Here is a 23712-nt window from a genome sequence, read left to right as displayed (position 1 = left end):
CCCGACTTTTTGAACTGCTACTTCTCGTAAGACGTTACCCATTTAGTAAAATCATGATATTCCAAAGGGTCCTCTAACACCAGCAAAACCATGGGAGTTCGTGAACTTGGGTTATATCCCAACTTAATAAAACTGTCAGGATCGCTTTTGCTTTTGATGGAACCTCGAGTTGGGTTCCGATGCTGATGCAGGGTGTGGCGATGGACGGTGGGGGCATTCCAAGCTCACTAGCACTGAGGTTCCGAGTTGAAAAACCCGTGAGTCGACCCGGTCGTAAAGTTTCTTCAAACGATTCGACTCGTCGCTTTCCACGAATTCCAAGCCCACTAACGTTGAGATTCCGATTCCGATTCCGAGTCGGATACCCCCGTCTCGGGAGGAGCGGATCGGGTAGAATCGATTCATAAATATAATTCCCAGGGAAAGCGCTTCTCGGGTTGCGTGTGCGACGACAAACAAGGGTCGTGGCCTACAAATCCCACGAAAACAAGGGTCATTTATGAGCTTTGCATAAGCGCCAAAGATTTTTTTCCCGATACATCTCTCTCTCCTAATGACATACTTTGTTTGCAATTTCAAAAACGATACAAATTTTCTTAAAATTCTTAATGCAGACTAATGCCGTCGCTCGAAATTGCCAACAGCAGTCTGGATTTAATTTTTTTTTTTCTGAAAAAGGTCGAACTTCTATAATGAAATTTTGACATTACCGTTATATCTTTAAAAAAAAGGCAACCCTTAATACTAATATCTTCCAGGTTTAGTAGAGATATTTCAGTGCAAGTAGAATCCATTAAAAAACATGATGACAAAAGGCAACCTCAGTAGTTAACTATTTTTTATTTCTTAGTTATCAAGTAAGAAACAAGTGCAAAATGCAACACACAAAGCATAAAATGAGAGGTGAGTATCTAAAAAAATGCCTAGAGGCATGAAGCTTATGAAATTTCAAGAAGTTTCTCTCAGCTATGTACTATTTTAAGTGAACTAATTCAAAGCCAATTCAGGTTACAAATGAATAACGGAGACAACACTTTGCGTGTCATTTGTATGTAACTGAAAAATCTGGAAAGGTAGATGGTGATCAGAAATTATACGTAAAATGAGTCTGTTTCTGGAAAGTTCTTTTTGAAAACAAAAAAATGAATTTTCAAATAAATAATAGGGGATTTCGCTGTCTGATATCATATCCCTAATTTTCCCGTGCGGCGGTGGCTGCGATGAACGACAAAGGTCAAAGCGAGAGCGCTCGCCAACGATGAGGAAGATCGCAACGCGACGAGCCGTCCTCTCTCTCTCTCTCTCTCTCTCTCTCTCTCTCTGACCCAACCCTTCGTTCGTACTCTCTACTCTGAAACGAAACCCTATCAATAAGATCAAGATCTCTCTCTCTCTCTCTAAAACACTCGTTCCTTCGCTTCTCTCTGTTGCTCTTTTCTTCTGCATTGTCTCTTTCTCTTTTCTTGTTTTTCTCTGTTTGGCTTTTCAAAGATGGGGAGTCGATGGCGGAAGGCGAAGATGGCCCTGAGCAACCACCTCTGCGTCTACGTCCCGAGAACCCCAGAGGACTCACCGTCGCCGTCGTCGGCTGTGGAGTCCGTCCTGACAGGCCGGAACTCAGGCTCCCGAGCGGCAGCGGAGCCGGATTTCAGGCCGTCCACGCCGACGCCGTCGTCGTCCGGCCTGAGGCTGGCGAAGTCCGGCAGCAGATCCTCGAAGGTGGGTTTCTTTTGTTTTTTTTTGGAGTTCTTTCTCGTGGATTTTGATCGGTGTTCGGATCTAGAGTTTGCTTTCTGCATTTTTTTTCTCTTTCGCCACTATTTGAGTGCTTTCGTTTGGCCGGTTCATCTGGTTCTTGTTTTTTCTTTTAACTTTCAGCAGATTTAGCGCATTCTTTTCCTTTTCTTCAAGCTTTTTACGTGAAAATTTGGGAATATTTTCTTTTTCTTTCCAAAAATTTCCGGTGATTTATTTTCTCGTTTCTTTTCATTAGATATGTTGGCCTATATTTTGCATGTATTCTCTGTTTGGAAAAGAAAGGAAGAAAAGCTCTGTGAGTCCTCTTGACGGGACGAATGAAACGTTTGCTTCATATGGGGCATTTTCCTCGTTCTTAATTCATGCGTTTCTTTTCTTGCATGTATCTGCTAGACGTGATGCGCTTCTCTCTTTGCATAGATTTTTTTTTTTTTTTTTAAAATTTGGTTCATTGCTGCAGCACCATTTTGTGCATCTTCTTGTGGAATATCATTATCTAAATTCAAGTTTATAATTTTTTTGAGCCCTTTTATTGCTGTTGCTAATTCGTAAAGAGCTGCGATCGGGATCCTTCATGGGTTCAGCCAAAAGAAAAAGAAAAGGGTCATTCTCCTCAAAATTTCAAGAGTGACATAGGAATCTCCGTCTCTTTATGGACATTTTTACTATTTCCGGTTCTGGGTTGCTTCATTGTGACAGATCTAACAGAATGTGGGTGCGCTTTCAGTGTAGGCATAGATGTTTTTATCCTAAATTTAGGGTTGATCAAAATTACTGTGACCATCTATAGCTGATTTTTTCTTTACTACGGTGCATTGAACCTTTTTTCTCTTAAAGGCAAACGTCTTTTGTCTCCTTGCGAAAGCAGCAACCAGGGACGGCCCAAGAAAAGTTGAGGCCCTAGGCTAAACATCCAAATGAGGCCCTAATTTTTTTTCATTGTAGATAAAAAATTATATTATTTATTTATTACTAAAGGGGTTGCACCTTTTTTTCTTAAAATTTTAATATACTCCATATTTACTAATTGGCTTCATATATATATATATATATTCATTATACTACACCAAAAAAGATAAAATAGTTAAAAAAATATTATCTAAAATCCACATTTCTTGCTTTTAATGATGCAAATATATTGATTAAATCTTTATAGTCAAGCTTTGTCATTATATCTCTTTCAATAGATAGCATAGCTAATCCACTTAATCTTTCTTGTGACATAGTTGTTCTTAGATATGACTTAATCAATTTTAATTTTGAAAAACTTCTTTCTGTAGAAGCAACGGTAACATGTATGGTCAAGAGTATTCTATAAGCAATATATGTTTTTGAAAAAGAATTTGATCTTTTTATTAAAGTTAGTGTGTCAATTGAATTCTTTATCTATTTTTCTAAAATTTCTCTTAAGACTTTTAACTCTAAAAATAAATCTGACTCATCCATATCTAAATATATATATCAAATTTTAAATCACATGCAAGTTTAACACAACAAGCTTTTAAACTTTCATCATCTAATGTTCTTAGTTTTTCTAAGTCTAATAAAAAACCAAAATAATCTTCATATTTTTTAAACTATTCAAATCTAATGTTAATGGAGGAGATGGCTTGATAAAAAATAAATATAAAACAATTAATTCTAAAAGATTCTTCCATTGATTGCATAGATTAATCACTAACATTCTCATCAAAATGATTTTTCCTAGAAATTCTATGTTTTACACAAAAAATAGGCTATATCTTCATGTTACTTGCAATTTCTTTGGGTTAAAGATGATTCGAATTCATTTTCTCTAAAATTTTTAAAAAATGTAAGAAGGCCTTTAATTGACTTATGGCAACATCAGTATGCATATCTTTAGATTGTAAATTTTTACTAATTGTTTTAACGGCAAACAACATATCATACCAAATAACCATCCCTAATAAAAAATCACAATCTTCTATGTCATTTGTAGCTAAACTTTCTGCTTCACTTCTTATTTTAGCACCTTCACTATTTTTTTATAATTTAAATAATGCATCTCTTATGTGTGGTGTTTGGTATTGTTGCTCTAACACTTTCAACCCAACTTTCCCAATGTGTTGTGGACAATGGTTTAAGACTTAGAAATGGAAGGGTTTCTTATATAATTTTCCATCGTTTTGTAGAAGAAGAAAATAAGCAAAAAATACATTGTATAATTTAAAAAATAGACATAGCTTTAGGACAAGAATTAGCCATATCACTAAGTATTAAGTTAAGATTGTGACAACCATAGGGTGTGTAAAATGCCCTAGGATTTAAATCTACTATTTTTTTTTTGCACACCTTGATGTTTTTCCTTCATATTAGATCTATTGTCATAACCTTGGCCTGTTACATTATTAATATCAAGTCCAAGACGGTTTATTGCATTTACTACTTGATTAAAAAGACCTTGTCCAGATGTGTTATCAACATCTAAAAAGTCGAAAAAAAATCTTCTATTTGTATTGGAATAGTGAAAACATCAACACATCTTAAAATAAGTGTCATTTGTTCTTGATGACTTGCATCGGGTATACAATCAAGTATTATTGAAACATATTTTGCTTTAATTTTTTTGAAATAATAGTATTTTTAACACTATTAGCTATCAATAATATCAATTCATTTTGTGTTTCATTATTTTTAATACGCCTCATATGTTCTTTCATTGTTGGATCAAATTCTGCTATCATTTCAATTAAATTTAAAAAAAATCATTGTTTTCTTGATATATCTTCTCATTACGTCCACGAAATACTAGGTTATTTGTTGCAAGTGTCTTAACAATGACAATAATCCTTACCAAAACTTTTTTTCAATGTTCTTTTTCTCTATTAATTTCTTTTTGAATACTTTTGTCAATTGTCTTTTTTTCTAATAATCTTTTATCTAACTCAACCCAAGCATTCATGTTAATAATATGTTCTCTTGATGTTTCATGACTTTTTAATATTTTACTAAGGTTCTTCCAATCTTTGCTTCCTTCATTAGCTCATTGAGTTTTATTAAGTTTCAATATGAATAACTCCCAACAAAAACAAAATACTTCATCAATATTTTTTGAATAAATTAACCATTTTCTATCATGTTTTTCTCTGTTTGGTAATTCTCGATAATAATAGAACATAGAAAACTGTCTAGAGTCTTTATCAAGAAGTTTTTTTTTTAATTTTCTCTAATTGGGCCTCTTTCAACTAATAAATCTCATAATTTTATATCTATTGTTGGCCAATGTTCTGAGTCATGAATATTGATAGAATCATTATTTGTGGTTCCACTTCTAAATGTTCTTGAAGTTCCTCATTTACTTTTCCATGTTCTTCCTCTATATTTTCATGAATTTCTTCAGGTATTATTCTTAATACTTCTAAATGATTTATAATTTTCTCACTTTCTTTCATTTCACCTTCTTCTAATTTTTTTTCATTGTGGGTAATAGTATCATCATTCAAGTAATTTATATTTTTCCTATTAATAACAAACTTATCATGAGCACCCTCTTGAGAAACAACTAAATTTTTTATTTTTATTTTTTTCACGTTTTTAATGTCCAAATTCAAATTTTCTAGAAGGCATAATAATTTTAACAAGATAGAAAATAAAAATGTAAATAAAAGAACAATGAAACTTAATAATTTCTTGAGAATGAATCCAACAGTTATCAAGCACACCACACACGTGAGAGACCTAGTAAACTTGGACATAGAGCACATAAGATTAAAAAATTTATTTTTAACATGATAGAGAGAGATTTATGCTAATTAATTAAACAAAATTTTTTTAATATTCTAACCAAAATCAAATATTCATTATTCATGAGTTCCTGCTTAATGCTAATTAAAAATAACACATAATAACTTTAAAACCATAACTAAACATTCTTGCCAATATAAAAAAACTAAATCAAAACCCTAATTCCTACAAACATCATAAATTATGCATTTATGCTAATTGATAATTGATGATGTTTCATGTATTTTATGTCTCATATGTGTTATATTGATTTTCTTTGTTGGTTCATATCGCCGACCCCAATTGTTTTGGGATGAAGGCGTAGTTGTTGTTGTTGTTGTTGTTGATGTGTTATACAGTAGGTTACAGAATAATGAAATAGTAGACGATTTGATGGTGGTAGTTATCACATAAATATGATGGGTTTCTCCTCATAGGCTCATAGTATTCAGAATATCACCACACTTTGTTATACACATACTGTGATAATCATTATTCAGTTACTATTCCAGAATAGACTAATCATTTGCAATCCGCAAAGGAATCCATTCTTAAATCCAAACCTTCTGTGTTATTTATCCGGCATGAGAGACTCGTGGATTAATTAAATCCATGCTTAAAAATTGGGAACCAGATGCCTAACATTACAAACAAGCACAAGTTAGCCTTCTCTGCATCCCTCCATTGGTCCCTCTTATAAGATGTAATAAAATCACAATTAACACAAGTCAGCAGGTATGGCACTGACTAGATTATAGCATTTATGTGCATGGGTTAGGAACTTTAGGTGCTTTACCAGCATCCTTGGTTGTGCATCCAAAGATGATCTCATATATTTATCATATTCGAGCAACATGAAAACTACATATAAAAGATCAAATAGAACAGAAAAAGAAAGGAAAGGATGAAAGAAAATCTCAATGATGGGTATAATAATTAAGAATGTAAACAGCATAAGTACTAAATGACCACTAAATCAGTTAAACCTATTTAAGATGGTTCTTGCCCTGTTATCATGACAATGCAGTTGGACTAACCAGAATCACCAACAAATAGGAATATCTGAAGATATACTAAAAGTTTCTAGTAGAGAAATTCATAACATCTATGACGCAAAACTGAGAAACAACAAGATCGTGAAAAACAAAGAAAGAGTGAGATATAGGAAGCAAAGCCCACCAGAAAATGTGATAGAAAAGGCAACAAAACCCAACCAAATTGGAATAAAATAATATACTTTTATGATGTGGTATGTGAATGTTTATGGTAGCCTTTCTTTCCAACAAAACTGCAGCTTCTAGATATTCAAGATTCTTCTTATCCCAAAACACCTCAAATTTAGGATGCTGGTTGCAATCCCTAACTTGAACCCTAAAGAACAAAAACAGAAGAGAGAGAGAGAGAGAGAGAGAGAGAGAGAGAGAGAGAGAGAGAGAGAGAGAGAGAGAGAGAGAGAGAGAGAGAGAGACCCTTAGGTGGGTTGTGTGGTTACAGAGGGATTTGGGTTTTGTCTCTTTTGTCTCCTGTTCGTTGCAAACACCTGAGATTGGAAATTCTTGGAGTGATGTGGACATTGTTGGGGAGAACATCGATCCTTTTTGTAAGCGTCTCCTTTCTTTTCTGCAATTGGTCATCAACTTTTTGATGTCCTTAATGCCTTTGATCAGAGGTTCAAGTTCTTGCCCGGGCACATTTGTTTTGCAATGGATGTCGATTGTTTCCTGCTGTATTGTATTTGACTAACTGTTGAGATAAAATGTAGTAGGCTTAATTCTTTGTTCTCTTTTGTGGGAACTGGGAAATCAGTAAAAAGAACCACTAACTTGGAAAGTGTTTCTGATTATAACTGTAAATCGTTATGATTCCATAAATAATTTATCTCATTCAATTTTGATTTTGGTGCATGAAAAATATCTGATATTATTGGTGTTGATATCTTGAATCTTTAATATTTCAGTTTTTTTGCAGAGTAATGGTCGTTGAGATGGCATTTTTATTATATTCTATAAACTAGTAAACCAACCCTGTCATACATTTCTTTCCTTAAGAAAGAGTGCTAAATATTCCATTGATTCCAGTCATGCATACAATTTCTGTTATTAGATTTTTGGTGTGTAACATGTAGGAATTCAATGTTTATTGATTATCTGTTGGTAAAGTTGTCCGAATCAGTTGCTTGCTGTAATGATAACAGAATGATATGTCCTCTTGTCTGTTGGCTCAAGTCAGAGATATCGAGTTCAAACTGGTTGTCTTGCATCAAACTTAATCTCCATCCGTTGAAACTGTGTGACTGTCCTCTTTGTTTCATCCATTTATGTTGAGATCAACAGTGAAACTTAAGTTGCCTATTTTTTGTTTTGGTTTTTAAGAAGTTCAGGTTCCAGCTTTCCAAGGATACTGAAAAGTTGTATTACTATTTCTCAGCACTTTAATGTGCAGTTTTTATTTTATCCAAAAATGCACCATAAAGAGCACAACTTGAATCAAATTGCTGAGGATATCCATTAACCCAAGCAGCTTGCGGCAACTTGCTGTCAGTCCAAGTAGAACATCACTTAGGATAATGAAACTAAGTATACCTATGTACATGATTGGTGTGGGTCAACTGCAGAAATTTAATACCATATCCTTAGGTTTGTGCAGATAGCTCAACAATCATGGTAGTTGCTAGAGGCTTCATACTGACTTTTCTTTGTCTTCTCTGTGTCTGGATGCTGTTTCATCATTTTAGTGTTTGCTCATGATGCATGCCTTTTCAAGTTGTTTGAGGTGTAATATTACATTAAACCTTGTAGATGGCCAATTTTAGGGTGATCAACTTGTGCCGTGCATGATCTTGATTACGAATTTTAGAGCATGCTTTTATGTTACTCTTTTGTATTCATATTTATGGCTTTTGTTACTTGTAGAGTTGTAGTTGTTAATATGTGATAAAGGTGCTCTTGTTATTATCTTCCCCATGGAGGAGGATATATTTAGATTTTTTTATGTGAGCCGGCTTGTGACTTGGCTCACTGGACTCAAGCTCTGCTCAGGATTGAGCTCAGCTCATCTACCTATGAACACGAGCCGAGCTCGAGCTGAGTTAAATGGTAAGCGAGCCGAGCTTGAACAAGTTGGGCTCGGCTCGTTTACCAGCCCTCACACATACAAGCACACATGGGGGGAGCATATCCAATGGTATTCTGGAAGTGTGATATGATTTCCTTGGTCCAACTTTCAAGGAACATCTCCATATAACCCTAAAATTCTCTAGAAGATGTGACTTTTCAATCCTAAGACTTTTCCATCTTGCCTTCATCTGAGCCGTGTACCAGACCTACCAATCATATCACCATAGTTTTTTCTTTTTTTTTTAATTTCACTCTCTTGTGGACAGTCAGACGTCATTTGTTGGAGGACCAAATTCTTTCTTGGGTTTGGGTTTTCTTGGCCAGTCTTTTTCCCGCTTTCTTTCCATGTAAAAGCTCCTAGTTGCTATCTTAGTTTTTTGCTTATTTGTGCCTAGGTTCTGACTTTATTAGTCATTTATTTGTTGTTGACAATTCAGAGGTTCTGTGCTATTTGCCTTGGCACTATTAAACCTGGCCATGGTCATGCCCTCTTCACTGCAGAATGTTCACATGTCTTCCATTTCCACTGCATTGCTTCAAATGTGAAACATGGAAATCAAGTATGCCCGATTTGCCGCTCAAAGTGGAAAGAGATCCCATTTCAGGGTCCTGCTGCAGATGTTGTTCATGGAAGATCGAGAATCAATCCTCTGGATTGGCCTCAGGAGGATGGCTTGGTGACCATTTTGCGCAGCATGCCACCTCCTCACCGGCCTTTAGATTCTGGGCGCCCCTATAATCCTGTGTTTCATACATCCGAGCCAAATGCATTCAACGATGATGAACCTTTAGATTCCTCACTCTCTGAATTGCTGGGAAGAGATCAATCAGAAATCTCAAAAGGCCTTACTAAAACAGTGGAAATGGAAACATACACAGAGTTGCCAGCTGTTTCAGCATCAGGTAGTTGTGACAGCTTCACTGTACTAATCCATCTGAAAGCACCTTCCACAAGCTCAAGACAAAGCCAAAGAAATCATCGGTCAGTCTTCCAATCTCGCCATGACCGAGCGCCTGTTGATCTTGTTACAGTGCTTGACGTGAGTGGCAGCATGGCTGGGACCAAGCTTGCCCTGCTCAAGCGTGCAATGGGTTTTGTCATTCAAAATCTTGGGCCATCTGATCGCCTTTCAGTTGTGGCTTTTTCCTCCACTGCTCGCCGGCTCTTTCACCTCCGTCGGATGACTGATTCTGGCCGCCAGCAAGCCTTGCAATCTGTAAATTCGCTGGTCTCCAGTGGGGGTACTAACATTGCTGAAGGGCTGAGTAAAGGTGCCAAGGTTTTAGAAGATCGGCGGGAGAAGAATCCAGTATGCAGCATTATTCTTTTATCTGATGGGCAGGACACTTACAATGTTGCTGCTGGAGGGAGCCAAAACCGTAAGGTGCAACCTCTTGACTATCAAACTTTGCTGCCATTCTCAGTTAGACGGAGTTCACAACAGGGGCAGGCTCAGATACCCGTCCACACATTTGGGTTTGGTGCAGACCATGATGCTGCCTCGATGCACTCAATATCCGAGACTTCTGGTGGCACATTCTCCTTCATTGAGGCTGAAAGCGTAATTCAAGACGCATTTGCACAATGCATAGGTGGTCTTCTCAGTGTGGTGGTTCAGGAGTTGCAGGTGCGGTTCAAGTGCATGAGCCCTGGTGTGAATATCAATTCAATTCATGCTGGTAGTTATGCCAGCAGTGTTTCAGATCATGGACAGAAAGGGCTTGTGGATGTAGGTGACTTGTATGCTGAAGAAGAAAGGGATTTTCTGGTTGATGTTCGGATTCCAGCATGCAGCATGGCAATCCCCATGTGCTGCGAGTTTGTGGTTCTCAAGGTTGGATGTGTTTATAAGGACCCTGTTCTGCAAGAACCTGTTAATGTGGATGTGAATGAGGTTGTAATTCAGCGTCTACAAACTGTAAGCCCCCAGCAGAGAATACTATGCATGGAGGTGGACAGGCAGAAGAACCGACTAAAGGCGGCCGAAGCAATGTCGGAGGCTCGGGCATTGGCAGAGCAGGGTGATCTTGCTGGTGCGGTGGATTTGCTTGGCAATCAACGAAAGGCATTGTCAGAGTCTGTGGCTGCTCGAGCTGGAGATCGGCTGTCTATGGCACTTGATGCGGAGCTTAAGGAGATGCAGGAGAGAATGGCGAGTCGGCAAGTGTACGAGGCATCTGGACGGGCGTATGTCCTCTCAGGTTTGAGCTCACATTCATGGCAGAGGGCAACAACACGCGGCGACTCGACCGACAGTACAAGCATCATTCATGCGTATCAGACTTCTTCAATGGTTGACATGCTAATGCATTCCCATACTGCATTCACTTCATGTGATGGACAGAACCGCCCAACCAGGCCACCAATAAAGCCATCCCGATCCTTCAATGGACCGCTGAAACCTCGGTAAATTTAAGTTTAATCCATGAAAATTAAGGAATTCCCAATTTAATTTTTTTGTCATTGCCGTGCATCATGCTCAAGTGTTTTCCATGCGTTTGTAAATGAATAAGAAGGGAAAGGTGAAAGCCTTTTGTACGAAGGCCTAATTTTGGGATGTACATACGAAGGAGAATTGTTATCTTTGGGGGGTGGAGAAAAAAAGAGGTTTGGGAAGGGGATCAGCTTGTAATTTTGTGGGATATAAGTATTGAGGTGGTGCATTCTTCTAATCACTATATAATACGATTTGCCCTTTGTTCTCTTCTTGATTTTGAAGGAAAAATGAGGTGTTTCCTTTGCCTCTGTCTGGGCTTTAAGGGGTTATTTTTTTTGCATGTGGATGTCAGTTTGTCTTCGTCCTTATTACATATATAGATAAAGTGTTCTTTCCTAGCCATTGGAGCTGGCTATTTTCAACTCCATTGTGGTAAAAACGGGAAATTCAGATCATGCATTATAAGTTAAAAAAAAGTAAACCTCCTACATGTAAGCTTCATACTTTTTTTATTTTTCCTCAAGGATTTAAAATCTTGTCACAGTATATTATGCTTCAAGATGCTACATTCGCCATCCAAATGTCTTAAACTTTTAAAACCTGGGTGTAAAGGGCCTGATGTTTCCTATGTTTAGGGACTAGGGAGCAACCTATCGTATCTGGTACAGCAACAGGCTTCCTTTATTAGTAAAGTATGATGAGCATTTTGGCTTGAATGCTTTTGAGAGCTATGCTGATTGCTAAAGGCCATTATCTCAATTAGAGTTTTTGATGGGATGCCAGTCACGTTTGGTGGAACTCTCATAGAAGGTTCAATCATTATAGCTCTTCTGTTACAGAGGGAGAACTGCCAACGGATCAGACTCAGTGGGTTTAGACTTGGATCCTACTTTGATTCACTGGTACTGAGTTTGAGTCAATGTCTGATTGGCCTGGATTTTTTATAGCAATATCCAGATTCAGCAAAATCTTTATTGTTTTTAGACTTTACATGTTGAAATTCTGGATCTAAATCCTATTTTTAGTAAGTCAGGGTGTGTTCTATAAACTTCCAAACCAGGTCTAGGTCCACCTACTACTATGATCTCCTGGTTCCAACCTGGTAAGCCCAAACCTGTTCACAGGCCTATATAGAGGTATAAGTTCTCACCAAGAGACCAGGCCTACCAATGGATTGTACCTTGACCCGACCTGATACTGACATCACAATATTAGGGTCTGGACCAGCCACATGAGATCTGAATAGTTTATGGACTTGTCGGTTTTAATTTGTAAGCCAGAGCTGACCCCAAGCTGAGGTTGATTAAGATCCAAATTTTTCACATGCAAAATATAGAAAGGATGAAGATTTTACTGGGTTTAGTCCTGCCACCATCACAGTAGTGCTTCAATTTTCTGTCGTTCTTGCCATTTTCCTTTTATTTTTTCTGGGTTATAAGACTGTTGACGACTCCTATCAATCATTTACTGCATCGGATATAGATGTGGGCTCATAATTCTGAATCCAAATCTTTGTTTGAATTGGATGACATTTTATGGATTTGCATCTAACTTGTATTCTAGGTCATGATCCAAATCGAAGTTCAGCAAGTTCAGCCACGAGTTGCTAACGATGGTTACGTAGGCCGACCATGAATAGTGAGTTCTCACCTCATCTCAACTTGTGTAGGCTTATTAAAAATAATATTAATGTTTTGGGTAATCTATATTACACATAATTGTATAAACAGTCGGTTAAGATGCATGACTGACTGGCAAATTGCTGGTTTAGCCCAGGTTTGGATGATGCAACGAAAAAACTGGTTTTGCATTATGGTATTGTGGAAGGAAGCTTGATAAACCTGGCTTTGCTGTTTGGATGAAAGTTTGAATTTTTAGTTTTTGAGAATTCAAATGCCCCCTTAGTGTTTGGTCGTTGCTATTATCAATATAAATGATAAAAACTGGAAAAAATTATTCTCTAAACCATATTTGCATTGGTATTCTATACACCCTCGAGGATCACGTATCAAGAGTAGCAGTGCCAGATACTGGTACGGAACTCTTATCTGAAACAATTGACAGAAGTATCAAATGTTTAAGAAACTTGCCTAGGGATGCAAACGGATCAGATTCGGATCAGCTAAATACATAGAAAAGTTGAATCTGAATCGGATTGGAACAGTCAATATTCATAAAATTTTTGTATTGGATCTGCCCCATTTGCATCCCTAAACTTGCCCCAAGTGAGAAACGCGTACCATCTTACATCTTACACAGAACATGTTTCTATTGCATCATAAATGAGTATCAAAACTGTTTCTATTAGCATTTCTGCAAACAAACACCGATTTCATTTTATAAATATACTAATTTTATTAAGATTTTTAATTATTATAAAAAAATTATTATAAATAATGATTGATTTACATGTTAGTTTATAATTTGTAGATTCTTTATAAAAATATATATTTCATATCAATTGTTTTACAACTCGTATTAATTCTTTTAAAACCATATCAATGTTTATTAGAAACTTATATTAATATTTTTTGAAATCGTATCAATATGTGTTTCAAATAAAAACTTACCCGAAACTTTCTAAGCCCTCACATACTCGTACCAGTAGTAGTACTCATACTCATTTCTAACTATGTTCTAAACAAGCTTAGGTTAAGCTCGAGCTATGAGTTCAGCACAAATGAGCTGAGCTCTGACACCATTACCATATTTGTGGTTCCGTGGTAGGAGATTGCAGAATGATGTAGAGAGAATAAAGTCCAGGTTGGGTATGTACCAATAGCCACATGCATTGTTTCAGAGCTGGAAGTAATAGAATTTCGACTCTAGACCTATTCAACCAAACTGAAGCTGACTTATTTGCAGAAAAAATACATTGCCTCAAAGCTGTAAGTAATAGGATTTGAATTCTAGTGTGTTTTTTTTTTTTGAAAGGCAAGCTGGGGTTAGGCAGACCCCCACCAGTTATTATTCAACGTACCACTGGGGTTTGAACCTGCAACATCCCACCACAAGGAGACGTGCACTGACAGCTCCTACCAACCATGCGAAGCGCCCCGTTGGTTGAATTCTAGTGTATTTGCTTGCAAGATAATCACATAGAACTGCACAACAAGCTGAGCTAGCTCAGGCATGGTTGAAACGCGTTTGAGCAAGTAAATGAAAACATGCTGAGCATGATCAGGTTATTAAGCTCAACTTGGCGCAATTAGCCCGATAAAGCTTGATATTTTGAAAACAGTACCAATATTGGTCAGCTAATGATCGGAATTGGTTTGGGCCTTTCACCAGAACTAAAGAGATCCAAATCCATTTACATGTAAAATCATGACCGATTGAGGTAAAACCATAATGTTCCAGATCTGGAAAGAGTCTTCCTGAGTCTGAATCTGATTGTTATCCAATTAGATTAGGAAATTTCCCATATCAAGAACAACTCCAGAGTGTTTGCAAGACCTGGAGAGGTCCGATCTTGTCCAGACCCAGAACCGGATGCATCCATGTATTCACTAACTTCGACCTCAATGAGGGAATAGATATAAGGTCATAGGGACGTACATGGGTCCGATTCAGTTCAGATGTAGGCATTACTGAATCCCATACAGTCATATCTGGCTTAATCAGATAAGGAGTCAGATTTGGAAGCCATTACCCAATCTAGATCTGATGAGCTATATAATCTAGGGCTGTCAATGCGGGTTAGGGTTGACCTGGACTCACTCATATAACTAATAACTGGATCTTCGGGTGCAAGTTTTGTCGGGTCACAAAAATAGAATCCTAAACCTGGACCCACATAGTTTTAAAATTTTACATTTATTAAAGATATATATAAAATATGTCGGTCGGGTCAGATGCATGGCAAAAATCATGACCCAAACCGGGGCCCCATATTGCTAGGGTCGACCTGAAAATTATTCGAGTGGGCACTTTCCATGCCCATACCTATCAATCCCGTTTCATATACCTTATATAGAAACGCAGATTCGGATCCGTCCATATATTCAGCGAAATCCGAACAGTTGACACGCTTGCATATGGACCCTTAAGCCCATATCCGAATTCTAAAGATTTAAATTGAGGGTTCACTTTATCTGCTCTCGTTTTCTTCGTCTTCGCCAGTGTTCCTCGTCATAAAAAAAAAAGAAAATACTTGACTCGAACCGGACCCGAGAAACGGCAAAGGAAAGAAGGCGACACGTGCCGCTATTCGGTGGCTCAGTGCCAGTGGAGAGACGGGGGGGGCGCGTTTCTGCGGTCCGCTTCCCTTCCTATTCAAACCTTGAAGGTAGCTCTCTCTCTCTCTCTCTCTCTCTCTCTCTCTCCTATTCGGTGGCTCTCGCCGGTGTGCTTTGGAAATGCCGCAGCAAACGGTTTCGCTTTTCCCCCTTTTCTCCTTTACTTTAATCCGTTAGGCTTCTGTAGAGGCGAAAAGCAAATCTAGGGTTCCTCTCCTCCTTCCAAGGGGGAAAAAATTTCCAAATGGCAAGATAAAGAATAGAGGAAAGTAACTCTTGCTGTCTTGCATCGCATCCTACTCATTTCGTCTGTCTTTTTCTTCGATCTCATCTTGCACCTTGCAGGAAGTAAGAAACAATCGGGTTCTCATACTTCGTTTCATTGAAATTCTTGCGCTCGAAACCGCACCTCTTCTTTCGTTCCAATCTGTTTCATGAGATCCGATTTCGTCTTCTTGAAGTGGTTCTGAGTTCTGACTCGATTTTGCTCGATCCTTCTGTTTCGTTTTCAGGGATTTTCCAGGTCGATGGATGAAGAGTCCTCGGAAAGAATCGCCTACCTTAAGAACAATCTGTGAGTGGCGAAAAGTAGTTGAATAATTTTTTTCGTTGTTTAAGGCGAGATCGATCGGATTCATCACTCTTTGCTTGAGTTCATTTCTTTAAAAGGTAAGAATTTGTGTCGCTCAGATTTTCCTGTTGAACCTTGTTGAGCGTTGATCTATTCTTTTTGAATTTCTGTTAAAAATTTGCAACGAGTTAGATCTTCTTCGACTTTTTCTAGCTTCTTAAAGTATAGATTACTCAATTTCCTATTCGTTCTTCTTTGGATCGATCTTTGAATTTTATAAAAAAAAAATCGATGACATCTTCGGGTGGACGAGACTGGAATTTTTTATTTTAAAAAATTAGAAAAACAAAAGTCGCGACGATGTCATCTTTCGATCCATATGTCCTTCGTGGAGAAATTCCTAGCCGACAGTGTTCTGATTCATTAATTATTTTATTTACTACTTGTTTTTGTGGAAGTTTTGGTCTTCAAGAAACTCTCCCTTCAGAGAGTTGGCGGGGCGGAAGTGAGGGAAGAGATTTTTCAAATCCAAAATATGACAAAAGTGACCCTGTTAAAATATGAAACGACTCTGGATTATGTGGAAAAACCGAGAGTTCTCGTTCTTTAGGCGGAACTTTTTGTCCAATTTTAAAGCGTTTCAGACATTTACATTATTTTCTATTAAAGTAGGGTTCGTTTACTAAGTTCCCTCTCCGTGATAACTAATTTTTAAGTGAGGCCAGGGCCCCATGGTTCCGCAATATGGCTTCCACGTTTCCGTTTCCCCGAAATGACTTTTATGCTTTTTATTTTTGCCACTGACACTTTTATATATATATATATATATATATATATATATATATATATATATATATATATATATATAATTTTTATAACCCCGACCCTTGCCGAGAATCGAGTCATTTAACAGGCCTGCTCCTGCAAGGTAAACTCCGAGTGGGATCACCAACACTTAAGCTCAGCTCACTAGTTAAAGGCACTCGTGTACCCAGTAGAAGTTGAACCTGAGACAAAGGGTATGGCAACTTCTCTGCATGCCGCTGCCACTCCACCACCGACACTTTTTGACACTCTTTGGCTCTTTGCTGTTAGGGAGGCCATAAAAGAGTCTGACCAACGTGTTAAGGATAAGTTGGTCTTTTTTCAATAAGTGAAAGAGAAGTTTTAAAAGTGAGGACTGTTCATGATTATGGACGCTCTTTGGCTCATTGCAGTTAGGGATGCAGGTTTGACCTAAATGCCCTTAGAATCTGTAAGAACTCTTAATTGTTCAATGGGCGATTTCCACCGTTTTAGGATGGGGAGGCTAATTCTGTCATTAGTGGGTCTTCTTTGATTCATGGTGATTCGGACTCTGTCCGGGCCGTCAAACACGAAGGGAGTCGGTTTCGGAAAAAAAAATGGGACGATTTGGCGGAGTCGTACGGTTCAGTTAAAGTTGGTGCTCGGTATCCGGGAAGTCGGGGAGAAGAATCAGGAGACTCAGACCCATCCTCTATCTGGATCACTCTTCTTTTTGTTGGGGAGTTTGGTGGCGATCACTTATTCTTGGGGAATTTGCTGGCGAACTTTTGTTAATTGACCATAAAAAAGAAGGGTAGTTTTGACACTGTCTATGAGTCGGGCTAGCGTCCAGACTCCGGGTAGAGCTTTTTTTTTGGACAGAGAAACCTGGGTTAGGCAGACCCCTACCAGCTCTACAACCATACCTTTGGGATTCTAACTTGCAACGTTCCAACATAAGGTGACGTACACTAACTGCTCCTGCCAGACAAGCGGAGCCCCCGTTGGTGACTCTAGGTAGAGCCTTCTTAATTAGCCAAATAATTCATTAGTAGTGTTAACCTAGAAAGCCATTCTCTCAAATAAATTTATAAATTCTGTAAAAAAAAACTACAGAAAACCGTTTAAATTTTATCCAAAACATGATTGCCAGGATAAATCGAGGGCGCACGTTAAACGATGGAATCTGTTGGTAGGCAATACAAAATGAAGGATATTATGAATGTAGCCGTTTCACCGCGTTCTCTTGTTTGGTCTTTTCTCCTGGGCGAAAAGAACGAGGGCATTCGGGTAACTTTATCCTTCTGAAAAATGGGGCATTCGGCCCGTCCGCTTCCGGTAGTAGAGCCGTTGCTTTCTGTCGGGCTGGAAATGTTAAGCCTTCCGTCGTCCTTTGTGTATTCAAAATCTGATTAGATCCTCCATAATGTATGTTTTCTTATTTTATTTCTTCCTTTCAATTGTTTCTTAACTACCTCTTTAACCTTGCCTTGTTAGCGTCATTATTTGAGTTGCATGGAGTGAAGATGTTCAGCTTTCTGCTCTTTCGAGATAGCCAAGAGTTGCAGGTATGTGATGTTGCCCTGTGGCTGTCGTCTTTGTGTGGTGATGTTTTCTGGTTCTATTATCAGTCCTTGCACTTTTGGGGCGACTAGTCCCGAAATGAGGCCCACTTGGCGTCTGTAGAGTTCTTTTAGTGGTGGGGCTCATGATATCGTTTCTGCTTCTCTTTGTTCCTTCTTGCATTTTTATCGTACTCGTGTCATGCATTGCTCCAATTCTGTAGCCCAAGTGTGGCTTGTTTCGTGAGTAGTGTTTCTTAAAGCGTTTGGGATTTGGAGTTCATGGACGAGCTAAAATTGCTTGATTTGTTTCGATTAGTTTGTATGATGTGTATATGGCGATCATCTTGCATTTCACCATGCTTACAGGAGGCAAGGCGCATTTTGTTATTCATTAATTTCTTTGACTTACTACTGGGCTGACATTAGCAGGAACTGTTTGCCATTGATTGTGCAGCGGTGTTAACATGATGTTTCCCTTGAAGCATGTCTTGGTTTGTACCATTCTTGGGCTCTGCTTTCAGATCATATTGGGTTCCACTGTCTCTTCCACAAGCACAACTGGTTGGTAACTTGGTACCATCAGTCTTTTTTTGTGTTCCTTGTAGTTTCGTTGCTTCTGGTCCACTAAAAGGACCCTGCTATCTCGAGCCTAGACACAAGAAGAGTGCTGTTCAATTTTGTGCAAATTTCATTCTTAGACAGTTTTTCAGTGCTGATTGTACATTTTTTTGCGAATAGCTAGGCAATCTGTATCAGGCCAACTTCCAGACGGCTCAAGAGTAGGTAGCTGGACATGCTCATGTGGATTGGGAGCTTCTGGCACAGAGAGTCATCCCCTTGGCGCTAATTGTTCTGCTTTCTGTGATTGCATACCAGGTAGCCATCTCCTTTTATTTCCGTATGCATTTCAGCTCGTTTTTAGATATCATATCTCTGTTTTGATTACCAGGGAATCAACATTTCATTAAAGCTGAGAGTTCCACGGACTTCAAATTAACTGATATTTGTTTCAATTGCAGTTATTCAACTGTTTATGAAAAATAAATTATGATTTTATCCTAAAAAATAATGCTTAAAATTTTCTCTTCAAGATAAATATTTACATTTTTGTCATGTATTTTGGTTGGGAACTTATTATGGGACTTTCTTGAAGACTTGAACACTAGATGTTCTAATTTCTAAAAGAACGCTGAATAAAAATACATGTAATTTTACATGATATATTGTCTTCTTTTTTCTTTTGATTGCTATGCTTTGGGAAAAACCTGTTTAACTGGCTTTGTGTGTGTGTGTGTGTGCACATGTTAACATTGTGTGTGCTATGCACGCATGAACATGATTGGTGTTAATTGTTGACATTAAGGTGCAAAGAAGTGAAAGGAGATGTTATAACTTTGTTTTTATTCCTTTAGAAAGCCCAATGAGCTGCCACACAACGCTCTTCCTATTATATAACTTTGAGGCCAAATGTTTGTGGGGCCATGCTTTTGTGTTTTAAGAATTTTGTGTGCAAATTAGACTTGTTATCTTTTTGTTTCTCTGCAATATTTTGTGCAAGTGATGCTACCATATCAATTACTATTGGTATTTTGTACAAGGGATGTTACCATATCACACACTATTTATTTCAATTTATGGTGTTATATTTTTGTTATTTTCGATCTTTAAAACATAAAGGATTTTACTTTGCCTCTTGCATGTATGCATGGTCTTATGACCTCCATTAATGTGGTCAGTGGGTCTAATGAGATTTCCTTCATTTGGTGTATTGAGTTGTTTCTTACTTTCACTAAGATGATCAAGAGTGACTCCCATAGTCTTTCTTGCAATAGGAGAAGTCACAAATGGGAATGGTGCAAAAGGATGGACATGTACTTGTGCTACAAGGAGTGCTCCAAAAGCATTATATATTAGCAATGTTGGTTGTTTTTCATCATGCAACTGTACATTCGGTAAGGTTTATTTTCTTTATGATCTGATTCTTTGTCTTGGATTAGAAATTTCAGACAGACATACATACAACATACACCAGGGTTACCAGAAGCTTTATAGATAGGTGCGAAGCGCACTTCCCAGAAACTCACTTCGGAAGCGTGAAACTCCTCGTTTCTGAAACTTGATGGGAATCTCGATCTTCCCACTCTTCTCTTATGCTTCCCACACATTTTTTTTTGCTTCCCTACATGCTTCTTGACGTTTTTGTCGCACTTTTCATGTTTTCCAAGTGCTTCCTTTTTCACTTCCCATGTTCTTTCTCTAACTTGACAATCATCATTTCTAGATTTTGAGAAGAATTTAATTCTTACACTACAAAATCATGAAATTTAAGAATCATCATTTTTATTTTAGTTTTTATTCCTTTCCCGTTCAATTAATATTTTGCTTCCCATTCAATCTCATATCACTTCCTTTTCTATTCCTATTTTTGTTTTTAAATTGACTTATCGCTTTTGCTTATAAATTTTAAAGTACCTCGCTTCTCGCTCCTGCTTCTCGTTTTGTTTCCTGCTTCTGCTTCCTGGTTAGGTGACCTTGACACACACAATGAACTTTTCTTTAATCTATATTGTTTTAAGTTGTGCTGAATTTTTGTAAAACATAATCATGCTCATTGTTCTCCAGCCATCTGGTCATGTTCAACCCCTTGCAGTCTTTTCATTATATTTCTCATCTCATTATAGTCAATCACTGTTTCTGGAAATATCAATGCATCTTTATCTGGGAAAATCCTTTTTTCATTGAAGACATTTGAATATTGAAAATGTTAGAAAAAGTATAAGCATCAATAGATAAAAAGATGTTGTCTTCATAGTAAGATCATTATTTTGCCATGAAACATTGTTGTTACTGTCACATCTTTATGGGATTATGAACAAAAGAAAAAAAAATTGTACTTCTTGGAAAATCTTATAGGAGTTGAAATTTCCCATTTCCTGAATGTGTCATGCTAAATATTGCAAGTCTTAAGGTTCTCAAAGATGTTTGTAAGTCTAACAAGCATTATTCATCTGCTTCCATTTGTTTTTCCAATTGTTCCATGATGGTGTGCATTGGTTGTCAGCCAACAAGCCAATGCTAATGCAGTCACTTGTGCAACAACATCAAGATATTATTGATGCTAATCCATTAGGCGATTTTCTTTTAGGGAAATGATCTGATCTTACAAACCAAATAACCCATGATTAAGTTCATCAATTCAAAGTAATCGCACTATTAAGACAATCTTTTTTGAGGCAATGGAAAAATGGTACAATCAGAATGAGAGTAACATCTCATGGAGATGAAAACCTTAGACATGTGATTTCTTTAGACTGTTATATAAATGCACTTCTTTGTAAACAGTCCCAATTTGTATACAATAGCATCACTCATAAAATTTGGCAGCTATAAATTTATCAAGGATTTGAAATTTTGAAGGATAGCTTATTGTCTATTTCCCTACTATCGGGTTCTATTGTTGAGTAATATATGTATATTGTATAATCTAGTTCCTTATGCAGAGGCCTTATGTGTAACTGGTCCAAAATAATTTTTTTTTTCTTTTAATTTGTTTACAAGTATGGAGTCTGAACTCATTATTTCTTTGTTATGATGTTGACTATGTCGCACAAACACCAGATATATGACGACACTTTATGGCAGAGACAAACCTGTGTTCGGAGTTGGACAGTATTGTGTCACTGACCTCCTTTTCCTTATTATCTTTAATTCTCATTTTGGTATTAATAGATGTTTTTATGTATGTAAATCTCATTCAGATGGTTAGATCTGTAGTTCTTATGATCTTGAACACTTATTTGGGAGTCTTCATGCCTGTTTGTGTGTGCTCTCTCACAGGCACACATAAACAATTAAATCTATGGACGTCAAATATCCTACTCTTTTAAAATTGGCATGTCCATCACTAAGCTGCACATTTAAAAAACATGCAAAGCACCCACAGACTGTGTTCATGATCTTAATGGAAAATAAGCTAGATAACCTGTTACTTGTGTGCAAAGATAGCGGCATGTCCAAAAAAGCCCCTCGGGGGGCTGCTCATCTTATGTCAAGGCAAGCCATAGGACGTTACAACTCTTGCTTTTTAAACAACTTAATGATATGTTTCTCACCTTCAAACCTATTCATCATTTGACATTTGTTGATGCTTCTTGGTGACTATATTATTGAATTTTGGCAGCTCTCATTCTTTTTATATTATGAATTTCGTCTGAATGGTTGGACTAGAGTTCATATTTATTAGAGATGGTTGTGTTTGTGATTCCTGCTTTGGCTTGTTACATCGGCTAAAAGACTTATTAGTGAATAGTTCCCTTCTCTCTTGTTTGCTATTTTCCCTTACAGCTTCTTACCTGACATGATCACAGTGTTGCATTTTCTGTTTGCTTCATCATTTACCAGATGTTATAAATTAATGTCGATGATGTTTGCTCTTTGGTCAGGGTCTTCAGAACCTGGTAAATCAGAATCATCAACAAAGCACATTTCCAGCAAAGCTGTTGTATATACTCTTTTAGCATGTGTCATACTTACAACTGTTGGATTACTTGTATCTGTTGCATGCTGTTTATCTAGAAAGGACGCATTTCCTGTACAGACTTCTGTATTTTCATTGGAGAGTGAAGCAAGCGTGAACAGTTTTAGTGACCTAATAAGCCATAGAACAACCCCGCTAAAAGAAACCCAGGCAAACATAAAGTCCTTCTTCCACTTAACCAAAGGTAATACCTGATAAACCAATAAGTATTGATGGGAGTTGTCTTTTTTAATTTAAGTTGATTGGATCCATCTAATTCTTGTTTTATCTTAGTGGTTTATTTGTCATCTATTCATATTACTTTTTGGGTTTTGTTTATGCTTCTTGCAGTTCTGATGTTTTCATTTTCCTTCACCTTCTGATTTTGATGAGGTTTTGTTTTTAATACACAAAAATTCATATGTTGATAGTACGCACAAAGTGTTCTTGATGTCATTGTATGGAATTATTCATTTTAATATGGTATCTTTTGTTAAATTGTATTACGAAACCTTGTAATCCTATATATTTTACATATATAAAGGATAATACATATTGTGAAGAATCCTTGCAAACGATCAAGTTTTCGAATAACTTGATACTTCAAATACTCAAGACACAAAATAAATGCACAGTGTTTATAAGCTTTACACCACAAAAGAAGTGCAATAAACACACAATGTTTATAAGCTTAAGGAGACAACTCCTTAAAGTAATACATTTATTCAATGGGCTCGCATTGTCACGGGCCTATTTCCTTCAATGGGCCAGCGCGGCGCGACGGTCCTTCCTTACCGCCGCAAGCCTACTCGTCAGCTCGCTTGCCGGTCGCGGAAGCTTATGATCAGAGTGCAAGAGAGCAAGAGAGAATAGAGGGAGAGAAGTTGCAATCACAAGAAGCAATCACAACGAGGGTGAACAAAAGAAAGCTCAACGCATTTAATTCATTCACAATTTTGCCCGCAGGCTATTACAGTTCA

The 23712-nt window shown here is 37.4% G+C and overlaps 2 protein-coding genes and 1 long non-coding RNA gene across 3 annotated transcripts; all 3 read left to right on the top strand.

The window, feature by feature from the left end:
* The first annotated feature begins 1222 nt into the window (after window positions 1-1222).
* Window positions 1223-11364, top strand: LOC149821559 (E3 ubiquitin-protein ligase WAV3-like). The gene is made up of 2 exons (XM_089981226.1): window positions 1223-1719; window positions 9056-11364. Exons 1-2 carry the CDS (start codon window positions 1492-1494, stop codon window positions 11027-11029), a joined length of 2202 nt encoding a protein of 733 aa, XP_089837352.1. The 5' UTR covers window positions 1223-1491; the 3' UTR covers window positions 11030-11364.
* Window positions 11365-12140: 776 nt separating this feature from the next.
* LOC149821558 (uncharacterized) lies at window positions 12141-12896 on the top strand. The gene is made up of 2 exons (XR_016426098.1): window positions 12141-12694; window positions 12828-12896. It is a non-coding gene; the product is annotated as an uncharacterized LOC149821558 (long non-coding RNA).
* Window positions 12897-18120: 5224 nt separating this feature from the next.
* On the top strand, window positions 18121-23115 carry LOC149821557 (uncharacterized). The gene is made up of 6 exons (XM_089981347.1): window positions 18121-18219; window positions 18671-18777; window positions 18955-19092; window positions 20049-20168; window positions 22659-22937; window positions 23084-23115. Exons 2-6 carry the CDS (start codon window positions 18681-18683, stop codon window positions 23113-23115), a joined length of 666 nt encoding a protein of 221 aa, XP_089837473.1. The 5' UTR covers window positions 18121-18219; window positions 18671-18680.
* The last annotated feature ends 597 nt before the right edge of the window (window positions 23116-23712 follow it).

This window comes from Nuphar pumila, chromosome 11, assembly GCF_984573655.1.
Source record: "Nuphar pumila chromosome 11, dmNupPumi1.hap1.1, whole genome shotgun sequence".
NCBI classification, from domain to species: Eukaryota; Viridiplantae; Streptophyta; class Magnoliopsida; order Nymphaeales; family Nymphaeaceae; genus Nuphar; species Nuphar pumila.
This window is presented reverse-complemented; position numbering and strand designations above follow the sequence as displayed.

Excerpts from the sequence above, each read along its gene's own strand:
- LOC149821559 (XM_089981226.1), top strand. The coding sequence starts at position 1,492 with ATGGGGAGTCGATGGCGGAAGGCGAAGATGGCCCTGAGCAACCACCTC. Across the intron at positions 1,720-9,055 it reads CCGGCAGCAGATCCTCGAAG|AGGTTCTGTGCTATTTGCCT; the intron begins GTGGGTTTCTTT and ends TTGACAATTCAG.
- LOC149821557 (XM_089981347.1), top strand. The coding sequence starts at position 18,681 with ATGATGTTTCCCTTGAAGCATGTCTTGGTTTGTACCATTCTTGGGCTC. Across the intron at positions 19,093-20,048 it reads TTTCTGTGATTGCATACCAG|GAGAAGTCACAAATGGGAAT; the intron begins GTAGCCATCTCC and ends TTCTTGCAATAG. Across the intron at positions 20,169-22,658 it reads ATCATGCAACTGTACATTCG|GGTCTTCAGAACCTGGTAAA; the intron begins GTAAGGTTTATT and ends CTCTTTGGTCAG.